Genomic DNA, 19,958 nt, shown 5'->3' on the forward strand with positions numbered 1-19,958 from the left:
CTGTGTTATTATCTCCCTTAATCATTAATATTTCTAGTATTATTCTCTCAATGTTATGTTTTTATTAGCTTATTAATGTAATATTTATATTGTTGGTATTTTATTTTTACATACAGAGGTGGCAGTTTTCCTCAAATCCTCAGTGTCATGCCATGTTTTGTTTTTGCTTTGTTATTGTCAATAGTGCTGAGTGTGTGCGTGTGTTTGTGTGTGTGTGTGTACGTGTGTGTGTTTGTGTGCGTGCGTGTGTAAATGCGCCTGTCTGTGTTTTCTTCTCTTCTTCTATTATTATTATATTTTTGTTTGTTTGTTTTGTTTCGTACAGCACTTTGTGTTTGCCACTTGTCTGTGTATGAAAAGTGCTGTATAAATAAATTTGATTTGATTTAAAAAAAAAATGTAACTAGCGAGGACTAAGGGCAAAACAAATAAAACAGACTTGACTATGAAAATCCTTAGTCGAAGACACCAAACTCACACACACTTAAGGTGTCAAGTGTGCTACAGACTGCCCAGTGTAGGTGTGCAACTGCACACACATTTTGGATAAGGGTGAGGTTGCTACAAAGACATAAAGCAACATTGAACAGAAACAACAGTTACGTAAACAAAAACCTAATTTGTCCTATTTTTTCCCACAGGAATGTATATGGGTCTGTACTTAAATTGCTTCTGATTCTGCGTTCTATCAGGACTACATACAGCATGACGGGTAACCATCAAGATGCGGCCCCGATCACGCCGACAAGCTCCACCCAATCGCCAAACACCACAGATAACCAAACTCATTCTGCAGGCCAAAGTGCCGACAGGTTCATGAGTGAGCAGCGCAGAACCCACCGTGAGTTAATTCAACTTCCCAACACTGCTGTTTGTATACAAAAATACATTCGCAGTACATAATATTAACATTCAGGCAAAACCTAAAGGTCAAATACTTGTTACTGCACTTATAGTTTCAAAATTGTGTGTACAGTGGTACCTCGTTTTTCATACACTCTGATTTTACTATGATTCAGTTTCAGGCGATCTTTGCAAAAAAAATATGTCTCAGTTTTACACGGTCTCAGTTTTAGAACGATTATACTCAATCTCTGGAATTTTGTTACAGAGTACGGCTGCAAATTAAAGCCAAATAAAGTTGTAGAATACAGTAATAGTTCAATCAAAGTCAATACGAAATGTAAGAGTCTGTGTTTCCAGAGTGTCACTGAACGCACCAGAAGGCTATGATAAGTCAGGCCAAACAATCAAATATGGTCGCTTACTGGCTGTCCTCAGTAGTGGGGATGGGATTTATGGTTCTTTGAAGGGAGCCGGGTCTTGAGGAGCCGTTCCTTTTAAAGAGCCGTTCAGAAGAATGGCTTGTTGTTATAGTTAGTTGTTTTTTGAGTTTTTGTTTTTTTAATCAAGGAAACAATCACTATCCATCCATCCATGCATCCCTCCATCCATCCATTGTCTACCAGTATCTGGTAATAGTGATTGAGTTATACGATAATTTACACAAATATTACCCAAAAGGGACAAGCGGTAGAAAATGGATGGACCGGTGGATTACTCTATTGGTGGGAGTTATTCTGAAATATTGGCTATAATTTTACTTTTTGTTGTGTTTTCATTGTAAACATTCCAAAAGGGGACCCCATATTTCCACGCTTTGGCAGTGACATCACTAGTATGAATTTTCCCTCACCTAAACAAATGTGTAGCATTTTAACAATACAGAAAAAAATACACATCTAGGTAAGAATAAGACGCATTAATAGATATGAAAAATATAAAACCACAATAAAAATTGGGACGTAATAAAAAATGTAAGTACAGAATTGTACTACCATGCCTGGTGTGTATATGCTACTGCTACCCTTTAGGATAATAAACCTGAAAAAGGAATCCAAATAAAAATAAATGAAAACATCCTTCCATCCATTTTGTACTGCTTGTCCCTTTCAGGGTTGCGGGGGGTGTAGGAGCCTATCTCAGCTGCATTCGGGCGGAAGGCAGGGTACACCCTGGACAAGTCGCCATCTTATATTACGTTTAAAAAATAATAATAAAAAACAAAATATATTTTTAATTAGGGCTGTCAAACGATTAAAATATTTAATCGTGATTAATCAAATTGTTCATAGTTAACTCAAAATTAATCACGATTAATCGCAGAAAGATATAATTTTCCGTCATTAATAAGGGTATCATTGACAGATAATTTCTAAGTTTTTAATACCATGAATGTACAATTAATTTGCTTTGATGAAATGTTTTAAAACATTATGCTTTTTTAAACGGCGCAACATAAAAAGGATATAAACACAGACGTGTTAGTGTCTTACCAGAGTTTGTATTTTGTAGGAATACAGAATTTGTATTCCTGCTTTAGGAGTACTTGCATTTAAAGGAGAGGAGCTACACTTCTTTGTTTAGATAGTAGTAACACAAAACATTAGTAACACAAAATGTGGATTGTTACGATCATGCTTTGATTGTCAAAGATGTTCTACCTGAATAAATGTTTCGGATATTCTGTACTTTACATGTTGTACAAGTTATTAGCATTCATATCTCTGCATGACAATGTTTTAACCTTCTCCACCTACTTATTAATAAAATGTAATATTCAGCCTGTTCAACATTCTGTAATTGTGAACTATCAATCAGAACAGGTTATAAAAGAATATACCACAGCTATGGTATAATTGTGCAGTGAACCGTAATTACCCGATGCGGGTTGGACAGGGCAGTGGCAGGCATGCCTGCAGTATTAGACCTAGTCTCAGTGGTAGAGAAGAAAAGGACGAGTTGTTTAAAGACTGTCTTCCTTGCTGCTGTCATTACAATACACTTAATTTCAATCTGCCAGAAAACATTTATTTAGGTAAAAATCACAGAATAGCATGATCGTATTGCAAGACGATTTTTCATTGTTTTGGTGGTTAGACCGGATGTGAAGCGTAGCCGCCAACTGGACGTGTGTGATTGGTATGAGAAAAGACTTTACATGTCTATGATAAAAGGGACTTTAGACTACCGTCTTTGTTTCTGCTGAGCTTTTATTCCATTTTACTAAAGCAGTTCGAGTAATAATCTACATTTTATGTTAGGAATGCACTCAATTGTAATGTAAACACGGACGTGAAGCTTCTCCTCTCTACAAGCAGCAATGCGTGCCAGCAGCGTTCGATCCAATGATGTCGTCTCATGGCGATTGAAGGTAAAATTGTCTTGCCTTGTCCGAAAAACGACTCGCCATGGCTTTGGACCTGAAATTTAAATAAGGTCCCCCTTTCTCTGTGCAGTTCTGGATGCTATTACACTGTTCCCGTTGAGGGTCAAAAACGGTAATCCCGCCATTAAAGTAATTTATAGTTAACGCGTTAAATTTGACAGCCCTAATTTTTATATGTAAAACAAATATAAATATATACCTTTTTAAATACAAATAATAATATATATGTCATCATCAAGAGAGATAAATAAAGGTACAAATTAAGTCAAATGTTAATTTAGCCATATTATTAGTCATGTACTTTGCATGATTTTTTAATGTAAAACTATAATTATTATCTATAAAATGTGTTTTGCGTCAATAATTTAATGTACATGTTTCCTATGGCAAAAATTGTTTTAGTTTTCATACAATTTAAATTTGAGGTACTTCTGATATAGCCGCTCGATATTCACCAACAAAAATGAAAATAAATCAGGATTAGAATACAGTTGATGGGGAAAAAAAAGCATTTTTAATGTATGTAATTTGTTTTGCAGCGTCATCGTGGGTTGTTGCCGCCCTCTGTGTTGTGAGTTTGTGCGTGTTGCTCTCCTTCGGCGTGTGCGCGTGGAAGAAATGCCTGAAAAAGGACAAGGACAAGAAAAAGGGGAAGGAGAAGAGCAAAGGAGGGGGCGTTGACACTGAAATGGATGGAGGTTACAAAGAGGTACACACCTCCTGCAGCCTTGTGCTTGTAATGTATCTGGGCCATGTAGGACTCGTCACTTTGTGTTCACATAAAGGCATGCTGCACATCACTCATGGGGGGTTACACCGTCCTCAGGCGAGAATGCGTAAACCTGACAGGGCGCCTATTTAAGCTGCGTGATGATGAGAGTTGAGCAAGAGCAGATCCACAATCTGGCACAGAGTCACTGATTCTATGATTTTTAACGTGTTGACGTGTGTGTGTGTGTGTGTGTGTGTGTGCAGCCGCTAAAAGTTGAAAGCAAGAAGGAAACAGAGTTGTCAGACACAGAGCCAAAGGAGGATGACAAGCTTGGCAGACTACACTTCACATTAGACTACAACTTCACTGATAACATGGTGAGATGTCAAATGTCACACTGCAACAATATAATATTTTGTGTTTTTACGCAACATTTTCTCTCTTCTCGTTTTCTAGCTAGTAGTCGGCATCTTGCAGGCCTCGGGGCTTCCTGCCATGGATGTGGGCGGGAGCTCGGACCCTTACGTAAAAGTCTATCTGCTTCCCGACAAAAAGAAAAAGTTTGAAACCAAAATTCACAGGAAGACTCTCGAACCCAACTTCAACGAGACTTTCACATTTAAGGTAATTTCTTTTGAAATACTGCAATTTGTAAGAAAATATAGTAAAACCTATAGTATTTAACACAATCTGTTGAAGGAGACCTATGATGACACTTGTCGTCTAAATCAGTGTTTCTTAACCATAGGACCCCAGAGCGCCCCATAGTGCGTCCCCCCCAAAAAATCTGTTTCCCATCTGTGGTGTGTATGGGCTACAGCTGCACTCAGTTGTAATACTATTTTCCACCACTTGTGGCAGTAATAACAACCTCAAACAAACAGACCAAGTCTGGAGCTAAAGTCGTAAAAAGGTTTCTTAAACGCCAAAATTATGACTAAAGTGGTGATGCTATATTTTCATTTGCACTTAAATTTGATAAGGTATATGTTATTGTTATTCATTATTAATGTAACTAGAATGTATTTATCTTAGCACCGTGTAATTGTATGTAAATGTATTTTTCATCGGTTTTCATGAGTCCCTTCTTTTGCAGTATATTTGCTAAGTATTTATTTTTGTAATCATCCTGACCTAAGCCTTGATAATAATCTTTGTGATTAACACATGCTTTCATATCATTTGACAAGGTTTACCTGATTAAACTGTAAGTAGGTTAGATATAATTATTGAATAGGATTAAAATAAAGAGTAAGATGACTAATTCAGTGTTAATATTTAAGTTGGCCCTAGACCCCAAGATCAAAAAGGTCAAAAAGGTGAAGAACTCCTGGTCTAAATAATATGTATTGGATATGCTTTGGTGTAAATTTTGCTCAAAAGTCACATTTCTAACCTACGTAGTTTGTTTGTGGAGGCGTTCCCAGTTTGCAAATGAAACCACGCCCCCATACTATCAAAAAGTATCATAATTTATCTTTTAAAAATGTACACTGTTTAAACATATATCTTGATATTTCTTTTCCCAGACACGGTCGAAAATAAACTTCATAAACATTATATACAGTAGATTCACCCGGTTACAACATTAGGTAGACCTGCGCACTGTCTGATTGTATTAAAAAGTTTTGCTTTTAACAGCATTCATGTCATTGCATGTCGAGCGTGTTATTGTGCGCATGCCACGATTGAATGAAAATAATACATTATCGTACCTTTTTTTGTTGTTGTTTCCTCATAGCCTGCAGAAGAGGGCAGGGGAGCTTCTTCCCCTTCTATTGAGAGCTTGACTTAATGTCTAAATAAGTCAAAAAAGACCAAATTCATCATAGGTCACCTCTAATATTAACTGCCAAACAAGCGCAAAAAAAGAAGAGAACCGTGGCATAATAAAAGTGAGAACAACTTTGATTATGCAGCACATAGGGAATTGGAGAGGGAGCACAGCAGACTTCATGCATTGGCCTTTTTTAAACATTCTTATGTGACACGCAAGTGTAAAAAGAAGATAACCTGCAGTTATATATTAAATGGTAAAAAAAATGCATCTGACTTCCGGTCAAATTGTACTGAGCAGCCACGACAAATGTGTGTAGCCAACCGCTTTCTGGTTCTATGGTTATCATCACACTACTGTACAACTTTACCATCAATTGGATTTAAAAGTGTAAGTTCTCCTCATACAAATGTGTATGCGTGTATGGTATGCGTGTGCAGGTACCGTACACTGAGCTGGGCGGGAAGACGCTGGTGATGACGGTGTACGACTTTGACCGTTTCTCCAAACACGACGCCATCGGCGCTGTGAAGATACCTATGAGCAGCGTGGACTTCAGCCAGTCGCTGCAGGACTGGAGGGACCTGCAGAAGGCGGAGAAAGAGGAGGTGGGTGTGTGCGTGCTTAATACAAAGGAAAATGTTGTGTATAATTTAGAGATCGACCGATTCTCGGCCCCGATATTTGGCATTTTGAGGTATGTCCTTTTTTTTTTAGAACTACAACAAAACTACATCTGCAGATACAATAATATGATACCAGTATTTAGTATTAAAATAGTTAAGTAGATAGTAATAACGATAGAAGCTGTAATTTAGCGAAGTAAAAAGAACCTTAGAATGACAGAGACATATTGATAAATTAATACAGTACCAATAAAAACACAGCTTAATTACATTTGTAAAGGCAGATGTTTTTTTTTACAGTTTTTGTGTCTCCATGGAAACTACAGTCAAACCTGTCTATAGTGACCACTCAAGGGAAACGAAGAAAGTGACCGCTATAAACAGATGGCCACTATACGCAGGTTGGCCGCCATTTTTAATTGATCTTTAAACAATTACGTTTACATGTACAGTACAGGTTTGAACATACCTTCTCATTTCAATGCATTTTCTTTATTTTCATGACTATTTACATTGTAGATTGTCACTGAAGGCATCAAAACTACGAATGAACACATGTGGAGTTATGTACTTAACAAAAAAGGTGAAATAACTGAAAACATGTTTTATATTCTAGTTTCTTCAAAATAGCCACCCTTTGCTCTGATTACTGCTTTGCACACTCTTGGCATTCTCTCGATGAGCTTCAAGCACACCTGTGAAGAGAAAACCATTTCAGGTGACCTTTGAAGCTCATGGAAAGAATGCCAAGAGTGTGCAAAGCAGTAATCAGAGCAATGGGTGGCTATTTTGAAGAAACTAGAATATAAAACATGTTTTCGGTTACTTCACCTTTTTTGTTAAGTACATAACTCCACATGTGTTCATTCATAGTTTTGATGCCTTCAGTGCCTACAATGTAAATAGTCATGAAAATAAAGAAAACGCATTGAATAAGAAGGTGTGTCAAAACCTTTGCTCTGTACTTTGCGTGTGCATGTATCCAGAATTGTAGCAAACTGTTTCTAAAATACAGTTTTGCAAGCTTTCTAAACTTAAACAGTGATATTGAATGTGAGCCTGCTCATTGTTGCTCACGTGAATAGGATGCTGTTTTCCATTCATGCCAGACTTTTGGGGGATTAGCTAACTGCGAAAGCTTAGGGGAGCTTCGATGAGACTTGCCAGGTCCCAGCGCGGCTGCATGGTCTGGCTGCTCGAGACTCCCCGCTTGGGATCCCGTTGCGGCCACCGCAAATCCGCAAATTTCACGGACTGCGATATGGCAAATTTTGATATCGGTGGCCACTATACAGAGTCAAAAAACTGTTTTGGGATGCAAAATGAGTGGCCTCTGGCCGCATTAAACAGGTGGCTACTTTTTTTTGTGGCCGCTATCGACAAGTGACCGCCATAGACAGCCTAGCAGGCACAAGACATTGATACAACGTTGATTATACATACCTGTTTTTTAAAACTGACTTTGAAACAACGTTGCAAAATAGTTGTATTTGTAAACTGAGACAATGTTGATGTCCAACGTTGGATCAACGTTGGTTGGGAAATGACCACATTTCAATGGTCAAATCAATGTCAGAACCCAACATTGATTAAACATCGTCAAAAAGATGTTTCAACGTAGTATTTGTGGTATAGAATATTGGTTGATAAATGACCAAAATTCAATGGTCAGATCAACATCAGAACCCAACATTGATTAAACCTCGTCAAAAAGCGTGTTGTTTCAACGTTACGTTTGAGTTGCTCAACGTCAGGACCTAATTCAACAAGTTCTCAACGTTGTTTTTGTCTTGTGCCTGCTGGGAGGTGGCCGCTGACACAGTTTTACTGCACAGAACAGCCTTCGACTTTTGAGACTTTCCAACTCAAACACACTTTTTATGATGGAAGAGTGAATACTTGCCAGAGAAACACAAGATTGTGTCTTCCTTTCTAACAGAGCGAGCGTCTCGGGGACATTTGTTTGTCCTTGAGGTATGTGCCGACAGCAGGGAAACTGACTGTGGTGATTCTGGAGGCCAAAAACTTAAAGAAAATGGATGTGGGCGGATTATCAGGTAAACCAAATAAAGTCTAGACTTCATCCCTAGATGGGTCACTTGTTTCGAGATAGGGAATTGTCAATAGAAGCCGGGGGGAAGCGGCTGATTATGCTTCATGTTGAATGGTCTCTTTTTAGACCCTTACGTGAAGATCCACTTGATACAGAATGGGAAAAGACTGAAGAAAAAGAAAACGACAACCAAGAAGAACACATTGAACCCTTACTACAACGAGTCGTTCAGCTTTGAAGTGCCAAGTGAACAGATAGAGGTACGCAAGTCCACATACTGTTGCTGAATCAGTGCTTCTCAATACATTTCAGTCATGCCCCTGCCCCTACATTGAAATATGATTGAGAACCTGATAATATTTTTGTATTTATCGCTACAAACCACTTGATGAGTTGCTGGCACCAGCACCTACATGCCACCTAGCGGGAATTATATGTATTGTTTTCTCACGCCCCCCAACCCTCCCAATAGGGGGAAACCAATATACTTGGTCATATTTTTCCTTTTTGAGCCAGTTGATTAATTCGAGCAGTACTGCCACCTAGATGGAGGCTTGTGTGTCGTTCGAGAATGAAAAAAGACGCCAACACTGGAAGTCGCTTGACTCTGAAGTGCCCCCATCCCCTTCTGAAATGCCCATTAAAAGTGGTATATGTCTGCTGCATGCTTGAAAACATAGCAAAAAGCCACAGGTAAGAGCATGATAACATGAATGTTCGGTAAATGAGTGTCTCCATGGTGAAAGCCACGTAGTACACACAAAAACCTCATTCAAATATGACGTTCTATGCCACTTTTGCACTTGTTGTCAATTGTTCATGCAGTCTTAGTAGATCAAACGCAACACACCCACTAATTGTACACGCTATTTTATAGTTTGCACGTGGTATTTGGACTTAGTAGATCAGGCACACACTAGTGTATGTTCTGATGTAAAACTTGACTATGTCTTCATTTCCAGAAGGTGCAAGTAGCAGTGACTGTGTTGGACTATGACAAGATTGGAAAAAACGACGCCATCGGTAAAGTGCTGCTGGGTATGAGCGGCACCGGCACCGAGCAACGCCACTGGGAGGACATGCTCGCAAACCCCAGGCGGCCAATCGCGCAGTGGCACAGCATTCAACCGGCGGACGACATCAATGCGCTTATTTCCAATAAGAAATAAATGAAAAAATATATATATATATACACAGTATATACATACATGTATATGTAAGTATATACGTATATATATATATATATATATATATATATATATATATATATATATATATATATATATATATATATATACATACACTTACATATACATGTATGTATATACTGTGTGTAATATATATATATATATATATATATATATATATATATATATATATATATATATATACATACATACATACAGCACATACATACATACATACATATATAATATGTAAAAATCAGTTCAAGGGTCAAGTTGTAACATTTATGAACTGTACAGGCAATGTTTAAAAAAAACAAATTTTAGCATTATTAAGTGTCATGCAAGTGTGTAAAAAAAGCAAAATGAAACTACACACTTAAATGACGCCCGCATCACATTTTTTAACTGTCATACAAGTGTAAAAAGGAGAACTTTCTGCTTTATCCATCTTGTACTGAGCAGCCAGGACAGAGACACATGTACCACTTTTGTGGCTATGCAATACGCTCCATTTTATCTGGTTTTGTGGTATTTGTCACATTTTCCTTTTTGTCATTACCAAAAAAGTAAAATATGTATATTTAATCATTTTGCATGCTTATTAATGTGAAGTCTCATGAGGTATGCTGAAGTCTTGCAAGATATGCAGATAATAGCTCGATAATAACTGTTTACATCTGAGTTTTTAGGCATATTTTTCATTAAAATGACGGTCACCTTACAAAACTTACAACCTGAGAAGTGGGTTGAACTTTTCTCTTCCATTGTATTAAATCCAAGATTCCCTCACTCCTATTGAAGGGGAACTGCACTTTTTTTGAAATTTTGCCTATTGTTCAGAAGTATTATAAAAGACATGACGACGGATGGATTTTTTAAAATGCATTCTAAATATTAAATAAACGTTAAAAAAAGTGCTTTCCTCTTATAAAATCTGATAAAGAACCATTCAAAAAGCGCCAACAATATTCAATTTACATTTTGTGACTTGAATATCAACCAAGTATAAGTTATATTGTCATTATAAGCGCGAACGCAGACTAACTATAGCAGCAACGTAATCATTTCCATGTGTCCCTATGTTTACATCATCGAGTGGTCTGCTGTTTCCTCGCTTTGATGCTCCCTGTAAGTTTATTCTTGATCATAAATCATGCATCTCACCTGAAAAGTAGATGGCTGAGGAAATAATCTAACAAGTTGGGACACTTTGACAGCCATTTAGGACCTGAAACTGGCAAGAACGACACGAAAAGCGCTTGTTCCCGCCACCACCCCAGCCCGTTTCTTTGCGAGGATTATCAGACAATCTTCACCTAAATGGGAATATATGAACATCCTAGCAGTCGGCATCCTAATGACAGAAGACTATATACAGTAAGTGATGTTGTATTATGTTTGTTGGCTTTTATAAAGTCTGCAGTGAGTAATAATCAGTGAAGAAGAAAAAAAAAAAGCAAACGTGATGCGTTTTTGAAAGTAATGCGCGGCGTATGCTTAAAATGATCAAAATACGTAAATATTAAATGTTATTATAAATGTGCTCGTTGCTACATCATGTATATAATGTTGCGGTTGTACAGGGGAAGAAGACGGCACAGACAACAGGGATGTCGTTTAGCTCTATTTAATACACATATATATATATATATATATATATATATATATATATATATATATATATATATATATATATATATATATATATATATATATATATATTTACAAAAGTATGGAGTGTGAAACTACTCCAAATGTGTATGTGTGCGACTATGTGTGTGAATTAACTATTGTGTGTTACCAGAGTGTTGAGCAAGAGGCGGAAGTCCCGGAGGGGAAAGGCAGGCTCGATGGTCCGTGAGACAGGCAGGCGTCAGAGTCCGTGTCCAGGCGGGAGGTCGAGATCCAAGAGGCAGCCACGGAACCAGAGGGAATACAGAGAAACGAGACACACTGCTTGTAACACGGGAACGGAGGAAATGCTGCTGGAACGACACGACACGGGACAATGCACAATGAACACGGAGGGGGAGAAAACACAGAGAGAGAAAGAATCATAGAGCTTGACAGGTTTGGCTTACTGTACAGGACAGGTAGCTACGTTCTGGCACAGGATGCAGGTTTACACTGGCTTCTGAAGGCAGATCCTCTCATCAGCGACAGGTGTGTTGATTGCTGATGATTGATTGAATACAGCTGCTTGCTGCAGCCGGAGTGACGCGTGCCAGCACGCTCTTGGGGATGCGCCCAGCGCAGCGCACAGATTACTGCGCCCAGGCCGTGACATATAAAACCCTAATGAAGGTCTTTGGATGTTTTTTAGGGACTCTATAGGTAGAATTGATCGGCTTCCATAGGCTCCATTGTAAGCTGACTTTTGACCAAATGTATTTATAATTTGCAATGCAAAAAAAATCCATCCGTCATCATGTCTTTAATAATGATTGTGAACAATAGGCAACATTCCCCAAAAAGTGCAGTTCCCCTTTAAATGTTTTTTAGATATTTACTCATCTTATCCATGCAGTAACCAGGTATGAATCACATAACTCTGCTTAACCGCTTTTCCTTGATTTGCCTTTTCAAATGTCAAACAACGGGTTCTAAAATATGTACAGACCTTCTAAATAAGGTACATTTAAAAAAAAACTAAAAAAACATTTATGGATGTGTTTTTCTCCATCGTCTCTGTTCACACACATGCATATCGCATATGTCAGGGGTGTCCAAACTTCTTCTACTCAGGGCAGCACACTGAAAAATCTAAGGGTGCGGGGGCCATTTTGAAATATTTCCACACAAAATATAGATTAAAAAAAACTAAAACAAACAGCATGTCCGATTTGTGTTATTAGCATCAACTATTTCGCATCTCAACTTGTTCTCGTTACAATTTTTATGTTTATTTCCCTAGTAATAGTATTTTTAATAATAATATTTTTAGAATGCCCTCGAGCCGCATTTTGGACATCAATGGTGTATGTAGTACATCACTGGTATATGTAGTACATCACTGGTATATGTAGTACATCGCTGATATATGTAGTACATCACTTATATATGTAGTACATATCTGGTATACAGTATGTAGTACATCCATGGTATATGTAGTACATCCCTGGTATATGTAGTGCATAACTGATATATGTAGTACATCACTGGTATATGTAGTACATCCATGGTATATGTAGTACATCCCCGGTATATGTAGTACATCACTGATATTAATATATGTAGTACATCACTGATATATGTAGTACATCTGTCACCTACTGGGTATTTAATGTGCATAAATGAATGTTTGGAAAAACATACCTTTTCCCAGTATTTTGACAACATTAAGCTGATCTTAAAGCTGTTTAATAAATATTTTAAGTGCATATATATTCCCTTTTTTTCTGAATGTCGATGTTCATGCGAAATGAAATACCATTAATAGAGTAAAATATTAATGATGTTTGATTTTCATTGATCAAAAGTAATCCGCAGTAACCCTCTAATAATCTAGTTTAAAAATATAATCGTTTGACAGCACTAAATTTAAGGACATTTCCGTATTTACTCGGTATCGCATCGATACAAAAATGTTCAGTATCGCCCACCCCTATCTGCAACTACACCTTATGTGTCTGCTAACATTTTAAAAGTTGTGTATTTCAAATAATAACGTATCACACATCATAAAGAATACAATAGAGAGTTATTTATTAATTCTAAACTCTAAAGTATATAGAGGTAGTGGCGTGAATAACAATATAGCCACAACAGCAACAACAGGACAAACTCATACAAAGTACACACAAATGGTGTTTAAAACCATAAAAAAGGAAAGAAGTAAAATAATTAAAATCAATAAAAAATGTAAGAAAATAAGAGCAAATATTCGGAATGTAATGACAAAAAGATGACATTTTTAAACTAGTAATTAATAATGACAAAAATAGTAAGCTGTAACTCAAAGAGTTGTCTTTAAATATGTATAATATATAATTAAAGCATTTTTTCAAATAAAAAAATTAAAATGTTTGATATATTTTTTTTAAATGTAGACATTTTAATATGCGGCCTTTCGTGCAAAAAAGTTTAGACACCCCTTATCTAAAATTTAAAAGCTCTCAAAATAAAAATAAAATATAAATAAAGTTTAGTTAGTTAGTAAATTAAAAAATAAAATAATACTACAACTCTAATAAACTATACTATTATTTGTATTTTATTCTTATAGGAGAAATATTTTTTTTAAATAGACATTTAGCCGCCTCTTCCACTAAATAAATATAATATAAAACTGCAAAACGCCATACAGCTTATAAACTTGTAAAAGTTTTCACCTTTTTAAACCAATCTGTCCATGAGAAATCAAACTCTTCCAGTGCGTTTTACTTGCCTTCCTTGCGAATCAGGACTCAGCATGTGCGCATTTACATCCTCACAGACAGTCGGAAATTATAAAACTCTTTTTAAAAGTGCTAACTTTTCTCACTCCGGGGTTAAAAAACAAACAAACTGAGTGAGCCACAACAAGGAGGCAGTAGAGCCGCGGTGTTCAGACCCCTAGTCACTTGACGGCGACTTTTAATTGGCGGCAGCGGTAATAATGGCCGCCATGCCTTCACGTACTCTCGACGACACATTCTTGTGGGGCTTAAAATCTTACAGTTAGGGGACGTTTGTTAGTGAAACAGAGTGGAAGTGTCAAATAACTTTACCTGGGCTGAGTGGGAGTGGACTGAGTGTCGTCACCAGCAGGTTACAGTCCTCTTCTGGGCTCGAACCTGATCCACATTTTGGTGCCACGGCGAGGTCCAAATGTCCTCCTGAGACCTGCAGTGACATGCTCGGACTCTGACATGAGTTTCATGTGGACAGTGAGGAGGATTGTTGTCATGTTGTTGTCTCTCTCCCACCTTCTTCTTCTTCTTCTGGAAGGTATGTGAAACCCCCTCTAATCTCACATATTTATGTCACAAACTAAGAACATTAATATGCTACCAACGCTAGCATGTATGGCATCAAAACTACTGCTGGAGTGATTGTGTTTCATTGGAATTACTCTTTTTTTTTTTTTTTTTTATATATAATAATCTGGTGTGTTCAGGAGCCCAGAATCGACCTTCAGGTTCAGAAGCAAGAATACAAAGGTATAATCATTTTGAAAATACAATTATACACTTTTCAAACACAATCCAGTGAGGTCCTTCAGTGTATGATTTGGTCATTGAAATTTCATTTCATGAGTGGCAATTGAAAAAAACAAAACACAATTGAATTTCATTTTGGAATACAAAATATAAAATTGAATAAACAAAGCAATAACTAGATTACTTGGTCCGTGTAGGTTCGTGTACCTTTCGTTCATTCTATTTCGAATTCGTAAAAGCAAATCAAAAAACAAATTTCGGACCATTTTTTCTACTTTCATTTGTAAATGACTTGACTATTTAATGACATGTTTTTAAAACGAAAATAGGTCTCTTGCTGAACAAAGGTGTTAACGTTATGCTAAAATTTTCATAAAATTATTGCCATAAATGAACGGAATGTACACGGACCCGTGTACCTTCCGTTCATTCTATTTCCAATTCTGAAACGCAAATCAAATAACAAAGTTAGGGACAATTTTCGATTTTTACTATATATGGCAGATTTCAAAACAAACAAAAAAGGGTTGATTTTCATTAAATTCTTGCCATAAAATTAGATTTTGTGCTGTTTTCCTTTTATGGATTTTTATTTTTCCAGATAAACACAAAAATCCAATTCATGTTTATCCAAAATGCAAAAATGCGTGTTTATCTGTGTGATGACAAATTGAACCGGAAGCAGTATTTTAGCTTTTCCATCGCGTTTAGCATGTTTTTAGCATAATGCTAACACCTTTGTTCAGCAGGAGTCCTATTGTCGTTTTAAAAAAGTGTCATTAAATAGTTGTCCAACTTTTGTTTCAGAAATAAAAATAGAAAAAATGGTACAAAATTAGTTTTTGTTTTTTGCATTTGAGAATTCGAAATCGGACCCGTGTAGTTCATTCTATTTGTAAAGTTGGACAACTATTTAATGACACGTTTTTAAAATGACTATAGGACTCCTGCTGAACAAAGGTGTTACCGTTATGCTAAAAACATGCTAAACGCGAAGGAAAAGCTAAAATACTGCTTCCGGTTTAAATTGTGTATTTTTCACACAGATAAACACCCATTTTTGCATTTTGGATGATTTTTTTTTTCGATTTTTGTGTTTATCTGGAAACATTTCAATCCATCAAAGGAAAACAGCACAAAATGTAACTTGAACGGAAGGTACACGGACCCGTGTACCTTCCGTTCATTCTATTTCCAATTCTGAAACGCAAACCAAAAAACAAAGTTAAGGCCGTTTTTCGATTTTTACTATGTATGGCAGATTTTAAAACACAAAAAAGGGTTGATTTTCATGAGATTATTGCCATAAAATTAGATTTTTTGCGGTCTTCCTTTTATGGATTTTTATTTTTACAGATAAACACAAAAATCTGCGATGAGGTGGCGACTTGTCCAGGGTGTACCCCGCCTTCCGCCCTATTATAGCTGAGATAGGCTCCAGCGCCCCCGCGACCCCAAAGGGAATAAGCGGTAGAAAATGGATGGATGGATGGAACACAAAAATCCAATTCATGTTTATCAAAAATGCGTGTTTATCTGTTTGATGACAAATTGAACCGGAAGCAGTATTTTAGCTTTTCCTTCGCGTTTAGCATGTTTTTAGCATAACGCTAACACCTTTGTTCAGCAGCAAAAGTGTCATTAAATAGTTGTCCAACTTTTGTTTCAGAAAAGAAAAATGGCACAAAATGTGTTTTTTGATTTCCATCCATCCATTTTCTACCGCTTATTCCCTTCGGGATCGCGGGGGGCGCTGGAGCCTATCTCAGCTACAATCGGGCGGAAGGCGGGGTACAACCTGGACAATTCGCCACCTCATCGCAGAGTTTTTTGATTTGCACATGAAAATTCGAAATCGAATGAACGGGAGGTACACTGATCCGTGTACCTTCCGTTCATTCTATTTTTAATGTTGAACAACTATTTAATGACACTTTTTACACGACAATAGGACTCCTGCTGAACAAAGGTGTTACCGTTATGCTAAAAACATGCTAAACGCGGAAAAAAAGCTAAAAATACGGCTTCCGGTTCAACTTGTCATCACACAGATAAACACACATTTTTACATTTTGGATGAACATATATTGGATTTTTGATAAAAATCCATAAAAATTAAACTTTTTAAGGTCAAGGCAAGTTTTGCCTTAAAGGATGGCTCAGAAGAATTTGGCTGTCCTCATTGTCGGTTAACCTTTGATACACGCTTCCAAAATGGCTGCGGCCATGTTGTTTATACCGATTACGTTAATTATGCGATGTCTTAAATAGTTGAAAATGTCAGTAAAAAATTAACGTCGGGGAGTATTTATCATTTTATTCGACAAAACAATTACATTACAATTGTATAGGGATGTCACATATTGTTTCAAAATGATGGTGCCCAAATTTGAGAAACGCTCCTAAGTATGATGCCCTGCAGAACAACGTCACTTAAAATCTAAACAGCTCTTTTATTGGATCTCTGTCCAGTGAGTGTGAGTGTCTGTATTACTGGGTTTTATTTTTGTGTGCTTTAATATCCTTTATTTAAGATTTTTATTGTCTCTTATAATGAAAAAAACCCCCAACAACACTCCAGTTTAATCAAAAAGTAAGATGAGGACCACTTATCATCAAAATCCCCTGTTTGAGACTGTGTGACAGACTTCTTCCTCTGCCTCTGTGTAAATGCTCTTGACTGAAGAGGACATCATACAAGTGTGCTTAAGCCTTTCCTCTCACCACTCCTCCGCCCGACAAATGTGTGCGTTTGTGTGTGCAGACGAGCAAATGCACTTCGGAGGAAACGGGATCTCCTGTGGGAAGAGGTTGGTACACTACACCGAAGAGAACCAGAGGAGGTCAGGGCACCCACAAGCGCAAAAAAACACCAAAGTGGCACACAAAGCTGTCTTTGTAAAGAATGTGACACACTCACCATTGCATCTACACTGCCATTAAAGCTTTTAAAGCAGTATTCCGTCAAATAGACCCCGCTGCTCTCGGAGGAGGGTTTGTCCCGCGGCGTTTTGCACAACTACACAGCCAGAGACTCCTCTTCAGGTATGCACTATTCCTTGTTCAACAGGTATAAAGATGGCGATGTCATGAGTGCAAACATGTTGGCTTGTATGGATATTTCCCCTAGAGTTTTGCAACTGCCTCAATGGCGGCTGGTGTCAGGAGGATGGCGTGTGTGACTGTGCTCAGTTCCAGGCCCTGGGAGACCGCTGCCAGATTAGTAAGTCAAGTGTGATACAAATGATCAATATGGCTAAGGAGGATAGACTACTTTAAAATGAAAGCCTACATCTCACAACACAGTAGCGACAGACATTTTATAGCGCATGCAGAGTTAAGTTAAAGTTAAGTTAAAGTACCAATGATTGTCACACACACACTAGGTGTGGTGAAATTTGTCCTCTGCATTTGACCCGTCCCCTTTCACCCCCTGGGAGGTGAGGGGAGCAGTGGGCAGCAGCGGTGCCGCGCCCGGGAATCATTTTTGGGGAGGCTGCTCATGTCACTTTAAATGCAACTATTGTCATTTTGAGGAGTTGCCTACACTTACTTACTCACCTACTGACCATTTTGCCTTTTGCCAAGTAGGACAACATTCTTTTTTTAAACCACACTCTAGTGTTGTCCTGATATCAGTATTTTGGTACCGGTACTAAAATGTATTTTGATACTTTAAAAAAGTAATAATAAAGAGGACCACAAAAAAATTATTATTGGCTTAATTTGAACAGAAAATCTTAAGATTAAGCATAAGGCTGGACAATTATGGCAAAAATAATAATCACGATTAATAACACGATTATTAATTATTTTAATAAAATTAGTATTTATTCTACCACCAAAACTCAACTTTAAATATAGTTTTAAAAAACACGGATATACATAAACCACAAGTAAACTAATAATAACAGCAATAAAAATAAATTCAATCAATCAATCAATCAATGTTTATTTATATAGCCCTAAATCACAAGTGTCTCAAAGGGCTGTACAAGCCACAACGACATCCTCGGTACAGAGCCCACATACGGGCAAGGAAAAACTCACCCCAGTGGGACGTCGGTGAATGACTCTGAGAAACCTTGGAGAGGACCGCATATGTGGGTAACCCCCCCCCTCTAGGGGAGACCGAAAGCAATGGATGTCGAGTGGGTCTGACATAACATTGTGAAAGTCCAGTCCACAGTGGATCCAACACATCAGCGGGAGTCCAGTCCACAGCGGGGCCAACAGGAAACCATCCCGAGCGGAGACGGGTCAGCAGCGCAGAGATGTCCCCAACCGATGCACAGGCTAGTGGTCCACCCGGGGTCCCGGCTCTGGACAGCCAGCACTTCATCCATGGCCACCGGACCTATGCAACTCCCCCTCGCAAGGGACAGGGGAGAAGAGGAGAGAAGAAAAAAAACGGCAGATCAACTGGTCTAAAAAAAGGGGGGTCTATTTAAAGGCTAGATTATACAAATTAGTTTTAAGATGGGACTTAAATGCTTCTACTGAGGTAGCATCTCTAACTGTTACCGGGAGGGCATTCCAGAGTATTGGAGCCCGAATAGAAAACGCTCTATAGCCCGCAGACTTTTTTTTTGGCTCTGGGAATCACTAATAAGCCGGAGTTCTTTGAACGCAGATTTCTTGTCGGGACATATGGTACAATACAATCGGCGAGATAGGCTGGAGCTAAACCGTGTAGTATTTTATACGTAAGTAGTAAAACCTTAAAGTCGCATCTTAAGTGCACAGGAAGCCAGTGCAGGTGAGCCAGTATAGGCGTAATATGATCAAACTTTCTTGTTTTTGTCAAAAGCCTTGCAGCCGCATTTTGTACCAACTGTAATCTTTTAATGCTAGACTTGGGGAGACCCGAAAATAATACGTTACAGTAATCGAGACGAGATGTAACGAACGCATGAATAATGATCTCAGCGTCGCTAGTGGACAAGATGGAACGAATTTTAGCGATATTACGGAGATGAAAGAAGGCCGTTTTAGTAACACTCTAAAATAAATAGCAATTTTAAAAAACAATACAATTAAGTTTTTGCATTTACATTTTTTTATTCAGTTTTTTACCTTTACACATATTTTACCATAATCTATGTGCTTTTTGTGCCAAAAAAATTAAATAAAATTTTTCTTAATTAGATGCAACAATCCTCACATTTCAAGTTGCAACCAGTTGCGTACACTGACGTTACATTGATGATGCCATTCACAACAACACAAGCAG

The 19,958-nt window shown here is 37.6% G+C and overlaps 2 protein-coding genes across 19 annotated transcripts in view; both read left to right on the top strand.

Moving 5' to 3' along the window:
- The first annotated feature begins 705 nt into the window (after positions 1-705).
- On the top strand, positions 706-9,566 carry syt1b (synaptotagmin Ib). The gene is made up of 8 exons (XM_062040874.1): positions 706-841; positions 3,769-3,938; positions 4,205-4,318; positions 4,398-4,565; positions 6,159-6,326; positions 8,284-8,401; positions 8,524-8,657; positions 9,360-9,566. Exons 1-8 carry the CDS (start codon positions 706-708, stop codon positions 9,564-9,566), a joined length of 1,215 nt encoding a protein of 404 aa, XP_061896858.1.
- Positions 9,567-13,988: 4,422 nt separating this feature from the next.
- Positions 13,989-19,958, top strand: part of otogl (otogelin-like) — a 78,449-nt gene continuing 72,479 nt past the window's right edge. For 15 of the 18 annotated variants that reach the window (XR_009825347.1, XR_009825348.1, XR_009825349.1 and 12 more), the window contains exons 1-5: positions 13,989-14,513; positions 14,683-14,725; positions 17,490-17,568; positions 17,698-17,770; positions 17,856-17,948. Coding sequence is in view for 14 of the 18 variants with exons in the window: in XM_062042601.1 (XP_061898585.1) it covers positions 14,435-14,513; positions 14,683-14,725; positions 17,490-17,568; positions 17,698-17,770; positions 17,856-17,948 (367 nt within the window). In the remaining 4 variants the exon portion in view is untranslated. The remainder of the gene's footprint in view (positions 14,514-14,682; positions 14,726-17,489; positions 17,569-17,697; positions 17,771-17,855; positions 17,949-19,958) is intronic. The other 3 variants (XM_062042605.1, XM_062042607.1, XM_062042613.1) reach the window with 1 other exon arrangement.

Source organism: Entelurus aequoreus, linkage group LG03, assembly GCF_033978785.1.
Source record: "Entelurus aequoreus isolate RoL-2023_Sb linkage group LG03, RoL_Eaeq_v1.1, whole genome shotgun sequence".
NCBI lineage: Eukaryota > Metazoa > Chordata > Actinopteri > Syngnathiformes > Syngnathidae > Entelurus > Entelurus aequoreus.